The 21,944-nt window shown below is 37.5% G+C and overlaps 1 protein-coding gene across 3 annotated transcripts in view; it reads right to left on the reverse strand.

The window, feature by feature from the left end:
- Nucleotides 1-950: 950 nt before the first annotated feature.
- Nucleotides 951-21,944, reverse strand: part of LOC127452340 (protein ELFN1-like) — a 188,284-nt gene continuing 167,290 nt past the window's right edge. For all 3 annotated transcript variants that reach the window (XM_051717754.1, XM_051717756.1, XM_051717755.1), the window contains exon 3: nucleotides 951-6,448. In XM_051717754.1, the coding sequence (XP_051573714.1) occupies nucleotides 3,664-6,054 (2,391 nt within the window). In that variant the 5' untranslated portion in view covers nucleotides 6,055-6,448 and the 3' untranslated portion in view covers nucleotides 951-3,663. The remainder of the gene's footprint in view (nucleotides 6,449-21,944) is intronic.

Here is a 21,944-nt window from a genome sequence, read left to right on the forward strand (position 1 = left end):
TTGCCAAATTATACATCTTTATAATATGTAGACATTTTTAACTCTTTTTTGACTAGACTATACAGTATATGTGAACTAATTTAAGCTAAGTGACATCAATTCGGGGGGGGGGGTCATGCACATCAACAGGTTAAAGCACTCCCTCTGTACAATTTATTTTGGGGGAAAAACCATTCAGAAGCATCTGCCAAGCCAATTTGCCAAATAGAATTGTTGTTGGCTTACTGTCTTAAATACTTCCTGCCATAGTCATGGTACTGTTCTTTCATCTTAACGCCTTTAACAGTTAATTAACAGAGGTTTGGGAGGAGCATGTTAATTTTAATCTGACAAATCACAGCTCACAAGCAGGAGTTTATAGGCTGCTGCTTACCTGCTTCCTGTGACAACTCTCCTGACATCCCACCTCCACCCATCTCCACCTATTCTCTAGATCCATTATCTAAATAAGTAAAGTCCGGGGGGGGGGGGTAATCAGGACTCGAGTCGAGTCTCGAGCTCCGAGCCCTCCAGTATAAGGACAGCAAGCCAAATACGTTTACTGCTTCAACACAAGATTACGTTAACATACGAACTACTGAAATGAAAGTAAGTAAGCAAGTGCTCACATTGTGACAGTAAGAGGCTGTGTATGTACTGGAGCAGTTTTGCTAGTTATGCTATACTGTACACTGTATATCCTAGAAGTGTTTGGTATGTGTTGGCAAGCTAGTTTGAGTTTGCATATATAAGTAAATATAATTTAAAATGTTGAATGTTTTTTAAAAGGCTATCCGTACTGTTATTTCCTTTACATAAAGTTCACTGTGGGTTAACTGCCATCGACCAGGCTTTATTAAATAAGCATATTTTCTCACCTAACCATGCTTCTATTTTTTTTTCTTTCTATTTATTATTATTATTATTATTATTATTATTATTATTATTATTATTATTAATACATTGGACTATGTTTTTAAAGTGAAACTATTCATAAATGTGTTTTATATGGTAAGAAAAATATTGTTATGTTCTATGAAGGTAAATTGTACTGTGTATTTGCTATACATAAAATTCAGTAAATGGTCACCAGAATATAGGACATGATGTATGTCTATTTATGTACATGATATATAATGTAATACTAAAACAGTATGCAATCATTAATAAATGACCTGCAGGAGTTGAAATCTTTTTAATAAAGTTTCTGAATTGTCCACTCTACATTAAGGTACACTTTATAGGTTACTAATGTTGATAGCTCATTTATAAATGGTTCACAGGTGTCCACTTTACAAGAAGGTACACTTTTATAGCTTATTAATAATGGTAAGTCATTAATAAATGGTTCAAGGGTGTCCACTTTACATTAAGGTACAATTTCATGGCTTACTAATGTTGGTAAGTAATTAATACAGTAAATAATTCATGGGTAACTCAGTAAACAGGCCATGGTTGTCCAGATTGCTTTGTTCTTTTGTCAACAACTCAACAAGCAAAGTGACATTTCCAGTAATGAATATAAACACAACACCTTTTAATCTCTCTATAATAGTCTATTTTTCTGCATCATGACATACAGTAAATCATGAATCATGACATTTCATATTTTTTTTTAACATAAGTATGAATAAGTATATTTATGAAGCATTTATAACATGTGAGTTTAAATTAGCTCACTATTTGCAGGTATTGCATGAACGTGACCCCTTTTATTCATGTTGCTATAAGTGCATATAAATAATTTATAATGCATTTGTAAATTGGTTAATAGTAATTAATAAACCCCTTAATAAACCCTTAACAAAGAACCTTAATGTAAAGTGTTACTGGAAAAAAAAGTATACCAGGGGACACCAAAGAAATGTTAACATGATGATCTTGACAATATGGGTGCACCCTTTCCTTTATTTCACAGTACTTTTTTTTTTTTTTTCTTCTGAAAGCAGGTAACATAGTATTAAGAAATACAAAATAACACTCATTGTGCTCTTGTTTGTATCTGATGCTCTTCGTTCACAGATTTCCCAACATGTTGATTGACATACAGGAGTGCTACAATATGCAATATAAAAACATATAGGTTACTTGCCAGATTATCTATAAATCTGACAGCTCTTGAAATCCACTGAAATTATTTGTTAAAAAAAAAAATTACAACAGATGAAGACTTTGCAAAAACATCAACACTGAAAGTAAAAGAACAAATACAGTAATACAGATACTTCCAGAAGTTTAAGGCGGTTGAAAAAAGAAAGTTGGACAACCCAGTTACCCACTTTCTGTAACTCTATTCAGTTGATGTACAAATTCAGTGGCAACAGTTCAGTAAATTAGTCTTTCTCACTAATGTCTCATCTTTTCTGTGTCCGTTCAGTGGCATTCAACATTTACAAAAGCATTTGTATCCGCTAAACAGTAGAAAAGCCTAAAACAATACCCTTATAAACATTTTTTTTTTTTCTGATTGATTATATATTGTTGACAGAAATGACAAATACATGAAACTGAAAAGAAGTATGAATATCAAAAGCATACAGCCTTAAAAATGGGAATCATGTGGTTGTAAAAAAACAACAAAAACAAATTACAGCTGAAAAGGCTGCTTAATGTTATTATGTATGTAATACATTCATCCATGCAGCTGTTGGCTTGAGATTAGTAGAAACATCTGCAGTACTGTGTATGTGTGATGAGCTGCCACCCAAGCACTTTGGTTCATGATCAGATAACCCCTCACTACTAGTAGGCATCAAGTTAAGGTCAAAGCAGAAGTCTGTGTTTTGTATAGTGTGTTAATGATATACAAATAAAAAAGTATCATTGAATGTGTATCAAAATTATCTGAATTATTTTTCATTTATTTTTCATTTGCAGGTTATGACATTTCCCTCAGTTGTCTAGATCTTCCCACTTCTTCCACTTTGACAGTGCAATTATTTATGCAGATGTTTCATCTACACCATCCCAAACAAACTGAAACACTTTGTGGTTACAATTTACACAAATGTAACATTTCATCAGCCTTTGTTTAATATTGTGCGGTCTGATGGCATGAATAAAGAAAGAAAATTGGCAAAGCAGGGTAGCGTAAACTGTAGTCTAAAGAACAATATGCCATTTCATTAACCAGTGCAATGTTTATCCATCAGGACGGTAAACATTCATTTAAGGACAGATATCACAGGAGCTAATTCCGAAATCCATGGTCTTAACCTGAAACATACACATTAGAGATTTTTTTGTCCATTTATTAACAGCAAACGTGGCAGATATAGAAACAATATCTGTACATAGTTCACCTTTATTTAGAACAAACTAAAATATTGGGAGAAAACTGTCCATAAATTACAGTGGTCCTGCAAGAAGAAATACTTAGATTTCAGAAACCACTGTTGAATTCTTGTAGTCTTACAGTACTCAACAGCAAATCCACTGTCACAGGACTTGGCCATGCGGTAACCAAATACTAAAAATTAATGTCTCTATATTTTTCAATATATTATCTTCTTGTTGCTTTAAGTAACATCTTTAAATTTTGGTACACAAACCTTTTTCCCTAAGTTGAAATTCACTGTAGTATAATATTTATCCAAAATGTGATTTCACTAGATAAGGATTCCTTCTTGCCCTGTTCCTTGTGGTCCATTAAAAATGGAAAGAACACAAACAATCACTAGTAGATTAAGATTTCTGTTGGGCTGACACTCCCTTCCAGTAATCTAGAATGTCATGCAGGTCTTCATCCTTTGCAAACTGCACTTTTTTCCTTAGGGCATGGCCTGCAGCCATGTACTCCTCATCTTTGTGACGTTTGCGATGGAGTTTAAAGCGCTCCCAGATGCTGTGAGACGGTTTGCAGTAGTACTCGGGACTAGATGAGTAACTGAGATTGTGGTACTGTGGGGAGAGCTGTGAGTAAGCCAAGTCTCTGGGGCGAGGCCGTGTCAGGGGCTCCAAGATGGAGGTTTTCCGACTCTCTGGTCCTTCCAGCTCCTCAATTTGGTGGGCATCAGGGTAGGAGTGCCGATGCTCGCTATACTGACGAATCTTCTCCGCCTCTGCCCTTAGTATTGCAGCTGCAGGTGTGATAGTCAGGATAGTCTCCCCTGTGGGTGAAGTCTTCTCTATGTACTTTGCCTCTGACTTATATGACCCCTCTGAACGGTAAGGCCTTGGGCTCCGTGTTGGACCACCGGTGGCTGTACTTGGACGCTTCGGAGAGGCATCTGAAGTGTGATGTCTTTGTAAAGAGTGGTGGTAGCTGTCCTTGTAGACAGGTGACAGGAAGCCAGACTTGCTATTAGGCTGCTCTGAGATCAGCACTAACTGAGGTTCTGCGGTTGACACTGCACCAGATTTTACCCCTTGGAAGGAGGTGGACTCTGATTTCAGAGCATCTATGCAATTGTTAATGATCTGGTTGACCTTGTCCACCTCCTTTGCAATTGTTGAGATCTCAGCAACCGAGCCTTGGCTATTGCCAGGCATGGACATCTCACATTCCCTTCGATCTAGGTGCTCCCCTGTTCTCACTTCCATGTAATTCCCTTTGGCCATTTTTGGAGTGTCAGTTATGTCTTGAAGTTTGTATTGCTCCATGTCACTGCCGGAGGGTAGATAGGGCATGCGGGTCATGCTCTCCCCAGCCATCATTTGCTTTTGAGACATCCTGGATATAGTCCCGCCTTCCAGTTCACCACCATATTTAAGCTCAATTTTGTTCTTCTTCAAACTGCCTGCCTTTTTGTGCTTTTCATCTTGTTGTCTCTTTTTTCGCAGGCAGTAATATACAATGCCTAAAACAATTAACATAATGAAAAGACATCCTAGGATAGTCATTATGTAGTGAGTGGCTGTTGCGTTACTGGGTACTCTTTCTTTTCCATTTCTAGGTCCTGTGGACAGTGTCAGACAGGTATGATTGAAACGCAGGGAGTTTCTTATGGAAGCCACACAGTAGGTGTAATCGGTGTGGGGTTTAAGATTTTTCAGCTCAATTTCCTCCTTCTGTCGTTTCAGATTTTGTATATCAGTGAAGAAGCTATTGTTATACAGAACAAGAATGTACATTTTCTTGTAGGGGTAAGGAATCTGAACAGTGATTACCGCATTTGTGTGAGACACTTGCTTTAGTTTCATGATTGGTTTCACGTCTAATATGTCAGTGGGACTGATGCTGATCTCATCAGGCTCAGTCCCAGAAGGACAGTCTTCCAGCCCACAGGGTGTTGCGTCTGGAGGGAAAGTGGTGGTCTCGGGAGGCACAGGAATGTATGGAGTCACATAGTCCTCCGTGCACACAGTGGAAAGCATATGCAGAGCATTGCGATACGTTGGATTGTTTGGATTCTGGCTCAGGAGGCTGTAGCCAGAGACTCCGGTGGGAGAATCACACACCATTCGTTCACTAGTTCTATTGGGAAAGACTGAGAGCCACTTGACAAACCCCAAGAGCTCACAGGAGCAGTTGAACGGGTTGGTGTAGAGCTCACAGGTGGTCAGCTTAGTCAGGCTGGTGAAGGTGGACCCATCTAGAACCTGGATGCGGTTCATGGAAAGGTCAATGTTTTCGATGTTTGGGCACTCCCAAAAGGCATTGGGTGTCACAGTCTCAATCAGGTTGGCCTGGAGGTAGAGGTACTGCAGCTTGCCCAAACCCCTGAGAATCCCTTCTGTCAAGTTCCGCAGTTTATTGAAGCCCAATTGGAGTACCTGTAAGTTGAATTGGGCCGAAAAAGCCCCATCCTCAACATAGTTAATCTCATTCTTGGTTAAGTTCAGGTATGTTAGGTTGGTAAAGCGGCTGAGGGCTGAGTAGTGGATGCTTTTGATCTTGTTCTCATTCAAACGAAGGTCCACAATAGTGCTGTTGATGTGCTGAGGGATAGCCTCATAGGGTGGCTGGTTTTGGCTGCAAATGGCAAGCCATACAAAGCCCTTTTCCCCTTCTATGAGCCAGCAATCCCCCCTCACTCCACCTATCTGAGTCAGATAGATTATGGCCACAGACCAGAAGAAGGCACTCTTCACCATGCCTCCGTTCCAAGCTCCCGATGCCCTGCTGGAAGCCATGAGCAATGACTGTCAGTAGCAACTTGAGTTTGAACTGGGCTGGAATGAGCCTCACAGTATTCTGGCAGGGTAATAAACCCTTTACCTTGATTTAGCCAAGGGACAAAATGTCCAGTCTCTGGTCCAGAGAATTAAATCACATGAGTTGAGGGTTTGTGTTCTGATATTTCAGCACCTTATTAAACCTGTGAACCATAGCTTATGCACTTACAGGTTAAGTCTCCAATGGAGAAGTTTATTTTTTACTATAGTGGACTGATAGAGCTGGGTCTTAGTGTTTCACCAATGACCTGTGCTTATTTCCCCAGGGCATAGCATTGTTGATAGCTTTCATCCTCTTGTCTCTTCTTCTCTTCCACCATTTTAGTCTCATTTATGGGCCCAGAGGTGCTCCCTGGTAGAGTAAAGAGAAAAAGGAACCATTGGCTGATGTTTACAATCTTTAAATTAGAAAAGCAATATTCAGAATACAGTTGAAACCCAACATACAACAAGCATACTTTACTATACTATACTATACTATACTAGATGCCTGCAGCCCAGTACTGCTCAAAATATATATGTTTTTAAATATGTATTTTATTTCCCTACTGTCTCATTAATATGCTGTGGTCTTGTGAAAGGTAGAGACATTTTTTTACCTAACCATAAATTTATTGTGAACACAATTTAAATAGCTCCCTATAGTCCCTGTGACATATACTGCACTTATGTAGACCACTGGCCAATTTCCATCTGACAAATAAAAAAAATAAAAATAAAAAAAGAGTCCCTGTTCTCCTACCATTAAGTCTGAGACTATAAAATGAGAGAGACCATTACTTGGGAGCCGAAATAGATCAATTACACTTTGTCCTTTAAAATGTTTTAATAAAAACAACCAGTGGCTGTTGAGACCAGTTTATCAATTTATAATGAATCGGTAAATCATAGTTGGGAAGAACTTCAAATCAACTTCCAGATATGTATTACCACTTGTGCTCAATTTGGGAAGAAAAATTAACTGATGAATTACAAAACACCAAATAATCTTATCATGAACATAACATTGTTAAGGGTGAGATAAATTCTGGACTTCACAAGCTGCTTTGTCTATAAAGTTTTCTGTAAGCTTTGTTTTGATAGTCATTTATTTTTTAATAAAATACACAGCTATGGAGAGAGAAGAAAATCACAAGGATATAGTTCTTCTCTGAAAGACACTGCTCTCACAGAGAGATGGTAGTTTCCCCAGGACACCATGATTCAATTCACAGATATCCCTGGCAGGCTTTGAAACATTGAGACAACTGTTAGCAATACTGGCAGTATTGTAAATAATTTTACGAGTTAAGAGAGGATTGGAACTTATGTGAAGACTTTTCTTTCTACTGCACTCCTTCTCCTAACCATGGATATAAAGATGATTTTACTGTATGTATCAGCCTGATCTCATTAAATGATGTGTGGCAACATTTTTGCAAAATGGTATTACTGTATGTGGTCCATTTCACATACTGTTCGTAGCAGTTACAATGGAAAATGATCCACTGCATGCCGCTAAAAGCGAGTGAAATATTCTCCCAAAAAGAGGTTTTAAAGGTTAATGCTCTATTGGATTTTAAATCAACAAAACAGACCTCCCTAGCCTAAACCTTAAACCAAAACTTAACTGATAGTGTCTTAAAAGCAAATGTGAGATGAAAAACATGTTGTTTTATGGTGCTTCTATGACACTTTCTGCTCACATGTTGATTTGAGTGTTCTTTAGGATTTGTACCCCGGTCCATCACTTGAGCTACTGTGCAATTTGATCGCACTCAAACAAGTATGTAAATGTTGTTGTTTATGTAAAGTAAATGTTAAAAAGTATCACCTGACTAAGTCATCCACTATAATAAAATGTTTAGATGTCATAAAATAGTATTGTGTGAGGAACGAGGTGAAAAGTAGTGTTTGGAAATTGATAATCTGCTGTTTTACTCATGATTTGTGTGAAAGCAAATAAAAGTCATTGTTGTCGCAGCATCTCTGGTGTTCATTTGACATGTAAAAAAAAAAATAAATAATTCGAGCACATAATGAAAGCCTTTCATTACTGTACTGTGTATTCTTAACTTTGGAGAAAGCTCTTATGGAGGAATTATGAGCAAATACTTGCACAATATTGAATTATTTACAGAGATTTCCATAGCACTAAAACCTCATTATAATTGTACTGTCTGACTGACCCTCTGTAATCCATGTCAGAGCATAACTTAGCTGTTTCTTGCCCTGTGGAGACACGATGACTGAAAGGGAGCAAGTATGCCTTACCCATTACTGCGAGGCTGATTTACATTTCACACAAGCCATCTACAAGTGAATTATGCAAGGAGGGCATGCTTTTATTGAAGAGGAAAGAAGCATTTCTCAAGTGCATAGATGCCTACGGTTCATAAAGCCCTCTATGGTTGGCTGTAAATCAAGGCTGGGATTTCACTGGGTTTTGACTGGGCTCTGCACAAACTACAGTATGTTTTAGATTAGATCACGCTCTGGTGTAATCGCAAATGCATCTGTTTTAATTGTGTCTCTCATTTGGACTGCAAGCAGTTAATATATGACAAACAAAACAGAAGTCTTATTTTGTTATTTGTTCATTGATTGTGGCTAGTGGCACACAAGACTTAGATAAAGAAACAGACCTTATATGGTTGTTTATAGAAATGTGGTGTGACAAATATTGAGACACCAGTATTTACCATTTGAGACTTCATGCTTTGAAGATTGTCTTGGCCTCTCACCAGAGAATTACATTCATGACTATAATGAAACATTGCATTGATTTGTTATTGATACATACAGCCAGTTTCATTAGACTGAGAAGGACCATTTTCATGATCTTTACACACAAATGTAATTGTATATAGGGGTGACAGGGGCTAGTTGTCACACTGGGAAGTTGTCACAAGGGCTATATCAAGAGTCAAAATTACAATTGTGCAAATGTGTTTTCTCTAGCAGATGTTTTATGTATTGGTTTCAAACATCAAGTTTAAAACCCTCTTATACTAGAATATTTTTTCTGAAATTTACCCTCCTAAGTATATTTTCACTATAATTTATTTATTTATTTATTTTTTTAATAGCTTTTGGATAAACAAGCAAACATAATCAAACTACACTGGCCTACGTTCAACAATATTATTAAAAATAAAAGTTTAAATGTGTTCTTAGGACAAAGGTATTTTTCATAAAAGTCAGGTCAGGACATGTTGTCACATATTTTAAATGTCATAAATGTCATCTAGTTTATAATGTAATAATTATAATAAATTACAAAGTCTTTTGGCCCAAACAATGTGTTGATATTTTTAAATGTTACATTATTAATTTTTGTTGTTTCACGAATCGTTTTGTGACTCAGTTGTTTTACTTTTTACATTTGGCTAAAAAAGCTTATAATAGGCTGTTTAATGCAGGCGTAGATTTAAACAGAGGCATAGGCATTCTGGTGTTTGTGATGTTGACATAAAACCTACTCCACTTGTTTACTCTGCTTGATTTTTAGGGTCATTGTCCTGCTGAATCCGTGTATCATTCGTTCATTTCATATTCAATTAGGAATTCAAAATCTGAAAAACAAAAAACGACTTATTTCATCATTAGTTTACAAAACCAGTCTTAAAAAACAAATAATTTCTTGTTTTTCGTAATTTTGATGCTCAAGTTAATTGGAATTGGAAAAATAGCCACGGGACACTGTGTTTTGATTATTTGATTTCACTAATATATGGCTTGAATATTTGATTCGCACATATGGGTGGATGTGAAACGCCCCTTTCTTCTGATTGGTCAGCCTGCACCGTCATCTTCCTCAATGCTGTGAGACAGAATAAAAGTTATCTGCTGTTTAATTGTTCAGATGAATTCATCTCAGTTATTATTAAATTCTTTATCATTTATTCTCCAAAACTCACCACGTTTATTGCAGCTGAGCTATTTCTCTCATCAAGTAGTCAGACACATTGCCTACACACAACCGTAAATGTTCACTGAATGCAGACAGGGTTTCGTCTTCATGCGATTCAGCAGTAGGACAAACATTGCCAAGTGAAGCAATTGATAAGAGCGACACACACACACACACACACACACACACACACACACACACACACACACATACAAATACACACACTACACACACACACACACACACACACACACACACACACACACACACACACACACACACATGTTGGTGCGGCAGTCCTTATTTTTATACTGTATGGACTATAGATTATATCCACTAAACCTACCCCTAAACCTTACCCACACAAAAAACTTTCTACATTTTTACATTTTCAAAAAAACATAGTTTAGTTTGTTTTTTAAGCGATTTAAATTATGGGGACACTAGAAATGCCCTCATAAACCACATTTATAGCATAATACCCTTGTAATTACCAGTTTGTAACCTAAAAAAATATCCTCGTAAACCACCCAAACCCATCCACACACACACACACACACACACACACACACACACACACACACACACACACACACACACACACACATTATTAAGATGTTTATTAAGATTAATCCCTTGCTCTGTATGCCAAATATCTTCTCACAGTTATCCTTCTTCATGCCATTCAACTTGTTATATTCATTTATAAGTGGCACCATGCAGTGCAGCTGATCAGTTGGGCACTGGTGATCCACACTGCACTGGAGAATCGGCTGCATTTGGGTATGGCATTCACAGTAGAGTGACCAGACGTCACTTTAAAACTCAGGACCGCATCATGTACCATGTTACAAGACAGATGAGCATTCATGCCAGTGAAGTATAACAGCTACAACAATAAATAACAAATGATAAATAATAATAATAATAATAATAATAATAATAATAATAACAAATAAAGTGAAAGATATTATTACATTTAATATTTAATATAAGACAATAAGTATTTACATGGCAGCGAAGAGTACTAATTTCAAGCTTAGATTTTTCTGACATTCATGTTTTTTAATGGGAATATGGGTAGCCTTTACCTAATGGGTCATATACATGGCAGTTTTGTGTGCCTTTTATTATCGGACAAATGTGAAGGCTATGTGAAAATGCTGATTTTAAATTCACTGGTCGAGCTTTTGAGAGACGAGCATTCATGAACTTCCTTTAGCATAATTTCCATGATGAGCAAGTCCGTCACACCTAAGCTCACAGAGCGGGGTTAATTTTGGATATTCGGTTTCTTGTACCCACACTTTCTGCCGGCGCCAAGTTTGCAAAGATTTCGTACACTTGGCTTGATGTTATGGTATATAAATATACAGGTGCATCTCAATAAATTAGAATGTCCTGGAAAAGTTCATTTATTTCAGTAATTCAACTCAAATTGTGAAACTCGTGTATTAAATAAATTCAATGCACACAGACTGAAGTAGTTTAAGTCTTTGGTTCTTTTAATTGTGATGATTTTGGCTCACATTTAACAAAAACCCACCAATTCACTATCTCAAAAAATTTGAATATGGTGACATGCCAATCAGCTAATCAACTCAAAACACCTGCAAAGGTTTCCTGAGCCTTCAAAATGGTCTCTCAGTTTGGTTCACTAGGCTACACAATCATGGGGAAGACTGCTGATCTGACAGTTGTCCAGAAGACAATCATTGACACCCTTCACAAGGAGGGTAAGCCACAAACATTCATTGCCAAAGAAGTTGGCTGTTCACAGAGTGCTGTATCCAAGCATGTTAACAGAAAGTTGATTGGAAGGAAAAAGTGTGGAAGAAAAAGATGCACAACCAACCGAGAGAACCGCAGCCTTATGAGGATTGTCAAGCAAAATCGATTCAAGAATTTGGGTGAACTTCACAAGGAATGGACTGAGGCTGGGGTCAAGGCATCAAGAGCCACCACACACAGACGTGTCAAGGAATTTGGCTACAGTTGTCGTATTCCTCTTGTTAAGCCACTCCTGAACCACAGACAACGTCAGAGGCGTCTTACCTGGGCTAAGGAGAAGAAGAACTGGACTGTTGCCCAGTGTTCCAAAGTCCTCTTTTCAGATGAGAGCAAGTTTTGTATTTCATTTGGAAACCAAGGTCCTAGAGTCTGGAGGAAGGGTGGAGAAGCTCATAGCCCAAGTTGCTTGAAGTCCAGTGTTAAGTTTCCACAGTCTGTGATGATTTGGGGTGCAATGTCATCTGCTGGTGTTGGTCCATTGTGTTTTTTGAAAACCAAAGTCACTGCACCTGTTTACCAAGAAATTTTGGAGCACTTCATGCTTCCTTCTGCTGACCAGCTTTTTAAAGATGCTGATTTCATTTTCCAGCAGGATTTGGCACCTGCCCACACTGCCAAAAGCACCAAAAGTTGGTTAAATACCATGGTGTTGGTGTGCTTGACTGGCCAGCAGACTCACCAGACCTGAACCCCATAGAGAGTCTATGGGGTATTGTCAAGAGGAAAATGAGAAACAAGAGACCAAAAAATGCAGATGAGCTGAAGGCCACTGTCAAAGAAACCTGGGCTTCCATACCACCTCAGCAGTGCCACAAACTGATCACCTCCATGCCACGCCGAATTGAGGCAGTAATTAAAGCAAAAGGAGCCCCTACCAAGTATTGAGTACATATACAGTAAATGAACATACTTTCCAGAAGGCCAACAATTCACTAAAAATGTTTTTTTTATTGGTCTTATGATGTATTCTAATTTTTTGAGATAGTGAATTGGTGGGTTTTTGTTAAATGTGAGCCAAAATCATCACAATTAAAAGAACCAAAGACTTAAACTACTTCAGTCTGTGTGCATTGAATTTATTTAATACACGAGTTTCACAATTTGAGTTGAATTACTGAAATAAATGACCTTTTCCATGACATTCTAATTTATTGAGATGCACCTGTAAGTGGTATATAACTATAATATACAGACATAAAACACTGCACTCAGAACTGTCATTTGGTGTGGCTGCAGAATTATGACTGAAAATGCTCCGATGCTCTTTCATTGCTTAGCGTACTTAAGGGAACGTCTGAAAATTCCACTCACTATTAAACACAGGCGGTGTCCAATGACTCATTCAGTTGATGTGCAAGTTAAACATAAAACATTAAAAGTACACTTTTACATTCCAAATTTTGTAGTAGTAGGTTGCCAGTTAATAGACTGAGCTACTACAAGTGATATTTTTACAGTAAATCCAATAATAAGAATACAGTATTAGATTATTTTAAATAAATAAATAAATAAATAATTCACCAAAATACTAATTTTCACATTCCAAATGTTGTAGTAAGTTCCCAGTGGATAGACTGACATACTACAGATGAGATGTTTACAGTAAGTCCAATAATGAGTACTGTATTAGATTATTTTTGAAAAAAAATAAAATAAATAATTACCAAATTTACCAAAATATTATTTCACATTCCAAAGGTTGTAGTAAGTTCCCAGTAGATAGACTGAATTACTACATGTGAGATTATTATAGTAAATCCAATAACATGAGTACAGTATTAGGTTATTTTAGGATAGACATCATAAAAATTCCTGAAAATGTTTTCACATTCCAAAGGTTATAGTAACTTCTCAGTGGATAAACTGTAAAAATTCTCACCTGTAGTAAGTCAGTCTATCTATCTATTGGGAACTTGCTACAACCTTTGGAATGTGAAAATAATGTTTTTGTTAATTTTAGTGTTTTATTTATTTATTTTTCACAATGTAAGTGAATAATGTACATTCATATGCACAGCCATCACTCTAGCGATCTGCTACAACCTGTGAAATGTTTTTTTTTTTTTAATTTTTTTTTAGTTTGTTTGTTTGTTTTATTTTTTAAATAACAGTGTTTTTTTATGATAGAACATGCAAGTCAGTAGTCAAATAAATGACTGCTCTGACACCAGTGACGTTTAGGTGGAGTTTTCACATGGTCCCTTATGCGAATAACCAACCTAAAACTAGCTTTACCCCGCAGTTAAACATAAGCCTATGTCTTTACAATGTAGGCATATGCTTCAATAGTCATACGAATGTATGGTTATTTTCGTCATCTCATTTAAAACCATGACTTTTCAAAGCGGAACACTGTCAAAGATAGCAGGTTTATGTGTAGGGCTGTCTGATAAATCTGACTATTTGATTAGAGAGATAGCTCAGCTGCAATAAACGTGGTGAGTTTTAGAGAATAAATGGTAAAGAATTTAATATTAACTGAGATGAATTCATCTGAACAATTAAACACCAGATAACTTTTTTCTATCTCACAGCATTGAGAAGATGACAATACAGGTTGACCAATCAGAAGAAAGGGGCGTTTCAGGTCCACCCATATGTGCGAATCAAATATTCAAGCCATATATTAGTGAAATCAAATCATAAAAAATAGAATTATTTGCCTTTTTTTTTTTTTACTGGCATTTCTCATCGACAGAGGTAGAGAGACAGGAACCTCAGCAGGTGGATATATTCTGTGGTGAATGGAGATCGGAGTGACAGCTCATGGTAATAGAAGCTACAGCATCAATCAGTCAGAACCATCAATGGCACCTAAAGGTCAGAGGTCATATTCTTAGTCAGTTGACCTTTCTCAGTGTGGTCTGTCTTTTCTCAGACAGCAGATGAACCAGAACAGATGAAGCTGTGGGCTCATGTTCACATTAATGAGATAGAAGTCATACATTAAAAGGATTAGCCCCAGGACAAGACAGATATCCACTAAAGATACCTTCTAGCAAAGGATTTTAGAAAAATAAAAAATAAAATAAAAAACACACATAGTACAACCTTCAAACAATTTTGCACTGTGGCAGTCACATACAGTGATGGTATCAGATGGTAAGATGCATAACATATCCATAAACTATTTTTAATCAAGATTTTAGTTTAACATTTATCTAAATTTATAAGGGTGTATTGAACAGTGTATTTCTTAAGTGCAGTGACTGTTTTTTCACCATTTGTAATCACCTTTTTGCCCTCATTAGTTCATTTTAAATGGTCCTGCAAAGTGACAAATTAATTTTTAAAGAATAAATATTCCATTTTTTATTTCAGTTAATATGAGGTCATAAAAGCTGAATGCATATTATTAATAATAATAATAATAATAAAAGTAAAATGCTGTTTAAAATAGTTTTAGATTGATTATAGCATGTCACATCGCAGGACATTATTTTAACTACCCATGTGTCACTACCGTGATATTGAATAATTACAATTTCCATATACCATATTTGGTAGTATACTGTACATAGTACATGGTTATTCAAGGTATGTCAAAGAATACCATATAATTACCATAGTACATGTCCAAAAAACATGGTATAACCGAGACAGAGGTTGTCCCCAAAATATTGCTATTATTACCATGGTACATGTCCAAACAAACAAACATGGTATATATATATATATATATATATATATATATATATATATATATATATATATATATATATATATAATAATCTTTTCTTTCTGATAAACATTTTTAGTTATTCGTATCTGTTTTCTGGTTTACCTGTGTTTCAACATCCTAGTTATTATTCAAAGACATGTGGTGTACATGTTTGGATGTCAGTTTTAATCTGGGTGTCTCTAAGGTCTTAAAATTAATGAATTAATCATGAATAATGAACAAGCATTAAGAAATGTAATGTAAATTAAGCTCAGTGCCCCTCTTTTTATTTGAAATTCTTCCCACATTTAACTTCATTCTGCATTCAATCACTTTCTGGGGCCTGGGTAGCTGAGTGGTAAAGATGCTGGCTACCACCCCTGGAATTCGCTAATTCGCTAGTTCAAATCCCAGGGCATGCAAGTGACTCCAGCCAGGTCTCCTAAGCAACCAAATTGGCCTGGTTGCTAGGGAGGGTAGAGTTACATGGGGTAACCTCCTCGTGATCGCACTAATGTTGGCATGAAGCCTCCACACGCGCTATGTCTCTGTGGAAACGCGCTCAACAAGCCATGTGATAAGATGCTCGGGTTGATGGTCTCAGACACAGAGGCAACTGAGATTCGTCCTCTGCCACCCGGACTGAGGCAAACTGAGGTGACCACGAGGACTTAAAAGCACACTGGGAATTGGGCATTCCAAATTGGGAGAAAAAAAAAAAAGAATGCACTTTCAATGGCATACGTGAACTGAAGACGTGTTGCATGCACAATGCATCAGCTGTTGTTACACACAGTGGAGATGCATTGTTTCTCTGTCCTGTCCCCCCAAACAAGGGTTCAAATAAACAATTCACAGAGTCCCTTGCAAAAAAAGTTAAATGTTGCGGTTATATCTGTGTCGTATCTGTTTTCAAAACAGTTATATAAATTTGCTTATTTGTTTTATTGGTTGTACTTAGTATAAAGTTATCGTTTTAATTTAGTGCTGTGACCTTAATTGACATTCATGTCAATCACCTTTCATGGTTTTTGTGCCAGACTGCAAATTGCTCTGATTGCAGAATTAAATAATATCATCCAATTTTATTAGTTATATTTAAAAAGATTTTACCTCTTTAAATAGCTTCAGTGTAGTTAGTTACTTGTATTAGTAATATGGAGTTTAGACTGCAACTTTTTTTTAATTTTAATTTTAATTTATTATTATTTTATTTTATTTTTTTGGAGGGACTTGTAGCTTGGAAAGGTGCATAAATCCATGTTGATTTTATCACTTTTGGAAAACCAACTGGCAGTGAAATCTTGTCATCAGAACATAGTCAAAGAGTAGCCACTGTTAGCACTTGTTTTGTGTGGATTTGAATGAGGCCTGAGGAAAGGATTATATGGAATTGTTATTCAGTGTCATCTGGCATTAACTGTGAATTATCAACAATCCAACAATCAGCACTGTGTCCCTTTCCACATATTTCAACCCTCTCATTGCTCTGTTCTGCATTTTTCATCCACACATATTAATGACCCTCACCCTGCATATACCATTAGTGGCTGCTGGCAGGCAGGGTTACTGAAATTGATTTTGTTTTCAGGGTGCCTGAGGAGGAGCATGGACAGCCATGTGTTAGGGGCTGCTTAGCATGAGCTATTGGATGGAAGGGAAATTGGTTGGACTGAAAAAAATCTGTTTGGATGTGGCCAGAGCCTTTCACATCAGTAATAGTGCTGCTCAGCGGCATGACCATGGAGTGGCTTTTGATCTGGATCTGGAGTCCTTCTGAACAGATGCTTCCCCATAAACAGGAAAAAATGGAGTAACTATGGTGCAGGGACAGGAATTCTCTTATGGTCTTAAACTAAACTCATTTAAACATTGACAAATCACTTTTGATTGTTTGTTTATATGGTCTATTTCTTGCTGTTTCCTATATTTCTTATAGGGGAGACTGGGGATAGTTGTCACACTTTTTACCCCATTGAATATGTCTCAGGGTAGGTTTATTTTAGAAAGTCATTTTCTGTTGGCATACACCTCAACATCTGGCTACATAAAGTCACTCTATATGGACATTGTCTATATATACATTGTCATAATTGGAACTTGCAATTAAATATTATAGGCTAATTAATAGATTTTCAACAAAATTTAAATAGTCAAACCATTTTTAAGCACAAAACAATTTATGAAACAGCAAAAATGTCAGCAACCTGCCCCAGCTTGACATTTATGAAAATGGCAATGTGCTAAACATAGTTTAACCTTGAGGTTAAAATCTATATTTATTATATAGTTGACCCTTGCTTTAATGTATTTCAGTGGGGTTTTATTGTGTTCACTTGTTTACACAACTGTTATTACAAAAATATGATGATCACCAAACCAAACCGAAAAAAAACAAAAAACAAAAAAACACTGGTCGACTAGGGTGAATCTCTTACTAAAGGGAATACATAAGTAAATTGAAATTCCTGCAGTTTCCTAGTGTGAGTCAAAAGCTTTAAATGCCAAAAGCACAATCATCAGAGCCATCTAATGTCCATGTGCTGGCCTAAACATGGGCATTTATTTAAATACACCTCACAGCTATGAACCCATTGGGACTAATTACCACCAGTCTGTGACACTGGTAAAGGGCATCACCATCATCAACTTCATCATCATCTCTCACTCCTTTATCTCTCCACTCTTCACCCTCCTCCTCTTTAGCATTATAATTTTTATCATCACCACTTTCTTTATCTTAACTTGAAATATTTTGTTAGAGATACCAAAACCACCTCAAAACAACAAAAAATAGATCGGTGAGTGCTCACTTTGTCAAACCAGGAGGTTCTCAGGGTGATACCTCAAGAAGTTGGTTGAGAAAATGTCAAGAGTACATGTCTGCAAATTCTAGGCAAAGGGTGACTACTTTGAAGATGCTAAAATATAACACAGTTAAATTACAACATAATTCCCATCATTCCATCGTTTATGGTATTCCATAGTTTTGATGACTTTACTATTATTCTAAAATGTGAAGAAAAATAAAATATAATAAAGAATGAGTAAGTGTTTCAAAACTTTTGACCAGTAGGGTATATATATATATATATATATATATATATATATATATATATATATATATATATATATATATAATAATAATAAAAATAATATTTTCTATCTGATGAACATTTTTAGTTATTTGTATCTGTTTTCTGGTTTACCTGTGGTTCCACATCCTAGATATTATTCAAAGACATATGGTGTACTGTCACATATTCCCTGTTTTTTGTATTGACTTTTATGTTGAAATTCTTGTTTAGTTCCCATGTTCCTGTTTCTTGTTAATTTTTAGTCCTTTTGTAGTTTCATTTTATGATTGGTTTTCCCCGATTGTTTCCACAGGTGTTCCTTGTTCCCTTGTTTGCCCCTGTGTATTTAAGCCCTTGTTTTCCCTGTTTCCTTTGTCAGTCTTCACATGTATTGTCATGCTCTGTACTGGGTTCCCTGTGTTTTGATTTCATTTTTATTCTGAGTTACTTGGTTCATCTTTTGTTTCCATTAAAAGCTGCATTTAGATCCTCCATCCATGCCTGCTGTGTTACAGAAAGCCTGACCCTACAAAATGGATCTAGCAGTTATGTTAACTCTGTTGAGCCGGGAGGATTTACCCATTAGGGAATACTCCCTTGGCTTCAGCACCATTGCCAGCCTCACAGGTTTTGAGGACTCCCATCTCAAGGCAATATACCGAATAGGTTTAACTTATTATGGTGGAGGGAATTGCCTGAGATGGGAGACTACACATGGAGGGAATATGTGAGGTTAACCCTGGACACTCTTGAATCAGAGGATCCTCCTCTCCCTACTCTGACCCTGGCTTCAGTGGTCTCTGAGATCCCTTCCACAGTGAAGGCCCCTGTCTCGAAGTTGTATGATCTGCCACTGATGTCGGTGCGTAGGTCCATGAAGACCCTACCTCAAAAATTGTCTGCGCCCACGCCTGCCACGGTCAACGAGCCCGCGCCCACGCCTGCCACTGTCAACGAGCCCGCACACACGCCTGCCACTGTCAACGAGCCCGCACACATGCCTGCCACGGTCAACGAGCCCGCGCCTGCCACGGTCAACAAGCCAGCACCCACGCCTGCCACGGTCAACGAGTTGCCAGCCTCGGCCATCCAGAGGACGAAGAGAAAAGTTTCTGTTCCCGAGTCTCTTCCCGTGTACACGACCACGGAGGTCGTTCCCGAGTCTCTTCCCATGTACACGACCACGGAGGTCGTTCCAGAGTCTCTTCCCATGTACATGACCACTTAGGTCGTTCCCGAGTCTCTTCCCGTGTACACGACCATGGAGGTCATTCCCCATTCATCCAGGACTCTTTGTCTCGAGCCTCCCACAGCTCTGCCTCCCAGCGGCTCTGCCCCCAGAGACTATTTCCCCCAATGGTTCCGCCCCCAGAGACTATTCCCCCAGCACCTCCCAGGCCTCCTGACCCAGTCCCCACCTTGAGGGTCATCTCTCTGGCCGTCCGCCTGATCTGCTCTGTTCTCCCTGGTCGCTGGCCATCCGCCTGATTTGCTCTGGTCCACTTGGTCCTTCGAGCCTGCAGCGTCGCCCTGGCTCTCCATCCCTCCGGCTCCGCCTTGGTTTCAAGCCTCCCTAACTTTGCCTTGTTCCTCTGCTCCCTTTGTGCCCCCTTGAACTGCCTGTTTACCCCTTGTGCCCCCCTGAAATAACTGTTTTTCCCCACACCCCATGGACAATATTTATTTTTTTTAATTTAAAAAAAAATCTTGTATTGTTTGAAATTCTTGTTTAGTTCCTGTTTCCTGTTAGTTTGTATTTTCATTTTATGATTGGTTTTCCCCTGATTGTTTCCACAGGTGTTCCTCATTCCCTTGTTTGCCCCTGTGTATTTAAGCCCTTGTTTTCCCTGGTTCCTTTGTCAGTCTCCACATGTATTTCCCTGTGTTTTGTTTTTCATTTTTAATTCTGAGTTACTTTGTTCGTCTTTTGTTTCCATTTAAAAGCTGCACTTAGATCCTCCATCCTCGCCTGCCATGTACATGTTTGGATGTCAGTTTCAATATGGGTGTCTCTAAGGTCTTAAAATTAATGAATTAATCATGAACAAGAGTTAAGAAATGCAATGTAAATTAAGCTCAGTGCCCCTCTTTTTATTTGAAATTCTTCCCACATTTAACTTCATTCTGCATTCAATCACTCATTTAGCATTCAAGAATGCACTTTCAATGGCATACGTGAACTGAAGACGTGTTGCATGTACATCAAAATGCATCAACTGTTGTTACACACATTGTAGTCACATTGTTTCTCTGTCCTGTTTCCCCCAAACAAGGGTTCAAATAAACAATTCAGAGTCCCTTGCAAAAAATTGTAATGTTGCTGATTATTAGAAAAGAAAGAGGAAGGTGCCACCATAATTTGCCTATCCTTTACAAAAACCTTACCTTCCAAACCCACATGCCAATTAGTGAGTAAGAAATCTATCAGTGGAAAATATGTATAATATAAAGATCTGTCAGAATTAACGCATCAAAGCATGTGCTTAATTTAATTTAGAAATGTTAGTGGGGTTTTTTCTACGCAATTAATGCATTTACTGTTAATACAGCATAAACTCTTGTTGGCAGGGCGGGACCTTTGTGATGTGTCTGCCCCGAGTCATTACAGTGACACACACACCACAAACACACACACAACAGCGCTTCCCTGTCAGTGATACAATTATGGAGAAAGGACCTCTTAGCGCTATGATGTACAAAACAAGCCCAGATAGGACTTGCGACAGAAATCAAGCCTTACATAGGCTGAAAAATACAGCCTATGTAAGGCATATTTTAATTACCACAGAAGCATGTCAAGTCTTCACTATCACCAAAACACAGAATGAGATGCTTTTGTCTTGAGTTCAAAGCAACGCTTGATGCTGGCATTGATGCTCTGAATACGGCTTCATGATTGCTGTAGCAAAGTGGATAGCCACAGTCTACAGGCAGATTAATATTGCGGATGATGACAGATGAAGAGATTTAATGCACATTGCAATGAATATGCAACCTATGTGAGTACTAGTTCTTTCAATTAGTCAACCTCACACTCAGACTTTGGGAAATGTTTAATGTTACTTTAATTGTTGCTATTTTATTGCATTTATATCTTTAAACTGTGGAAGGCTTTGTTTGGAAAATGTTAATAAAGCGTTATGTTGTTAGATATTGTTTTGTTCCCTAAGATGGAAATCAATTAGTTTTGACAGGAAAAGACTTATATATGGTGTGAAATGTCAGCGTTTTCATAATCTGCAATTAATCGCGATTAAATCCCAAAAAAAATGTATGTGGTTAATTGACTGACAGCATTAATAATTACATTTTTATTAAATATAATTTCTCTGGACTTAGTTGTTCCCTTACAACTCAGTACACTGGACATTGTGTCAATAAGCTGATGCATATGGGGAGTGTCCTTCTACACGACCTAGTTGAAACC

The sequence above is a fragment of the Myxocyprinus asiaticus genome, chromosome 14 (genome assembly GCF_019703515.2).
Source record: "Myxocyprinus asiaticus isolate MX2 ecotype Aquarium Trade chromosome 14, UBuf_Myxa_2, whole genome shotgun sequence".
NCBI lineage: Eukaryota > Metazoa > Chordata > Actinopteri > Cypriniformes > Catostomidae > Myxocyprinus > Myxocyprinus asiaticus.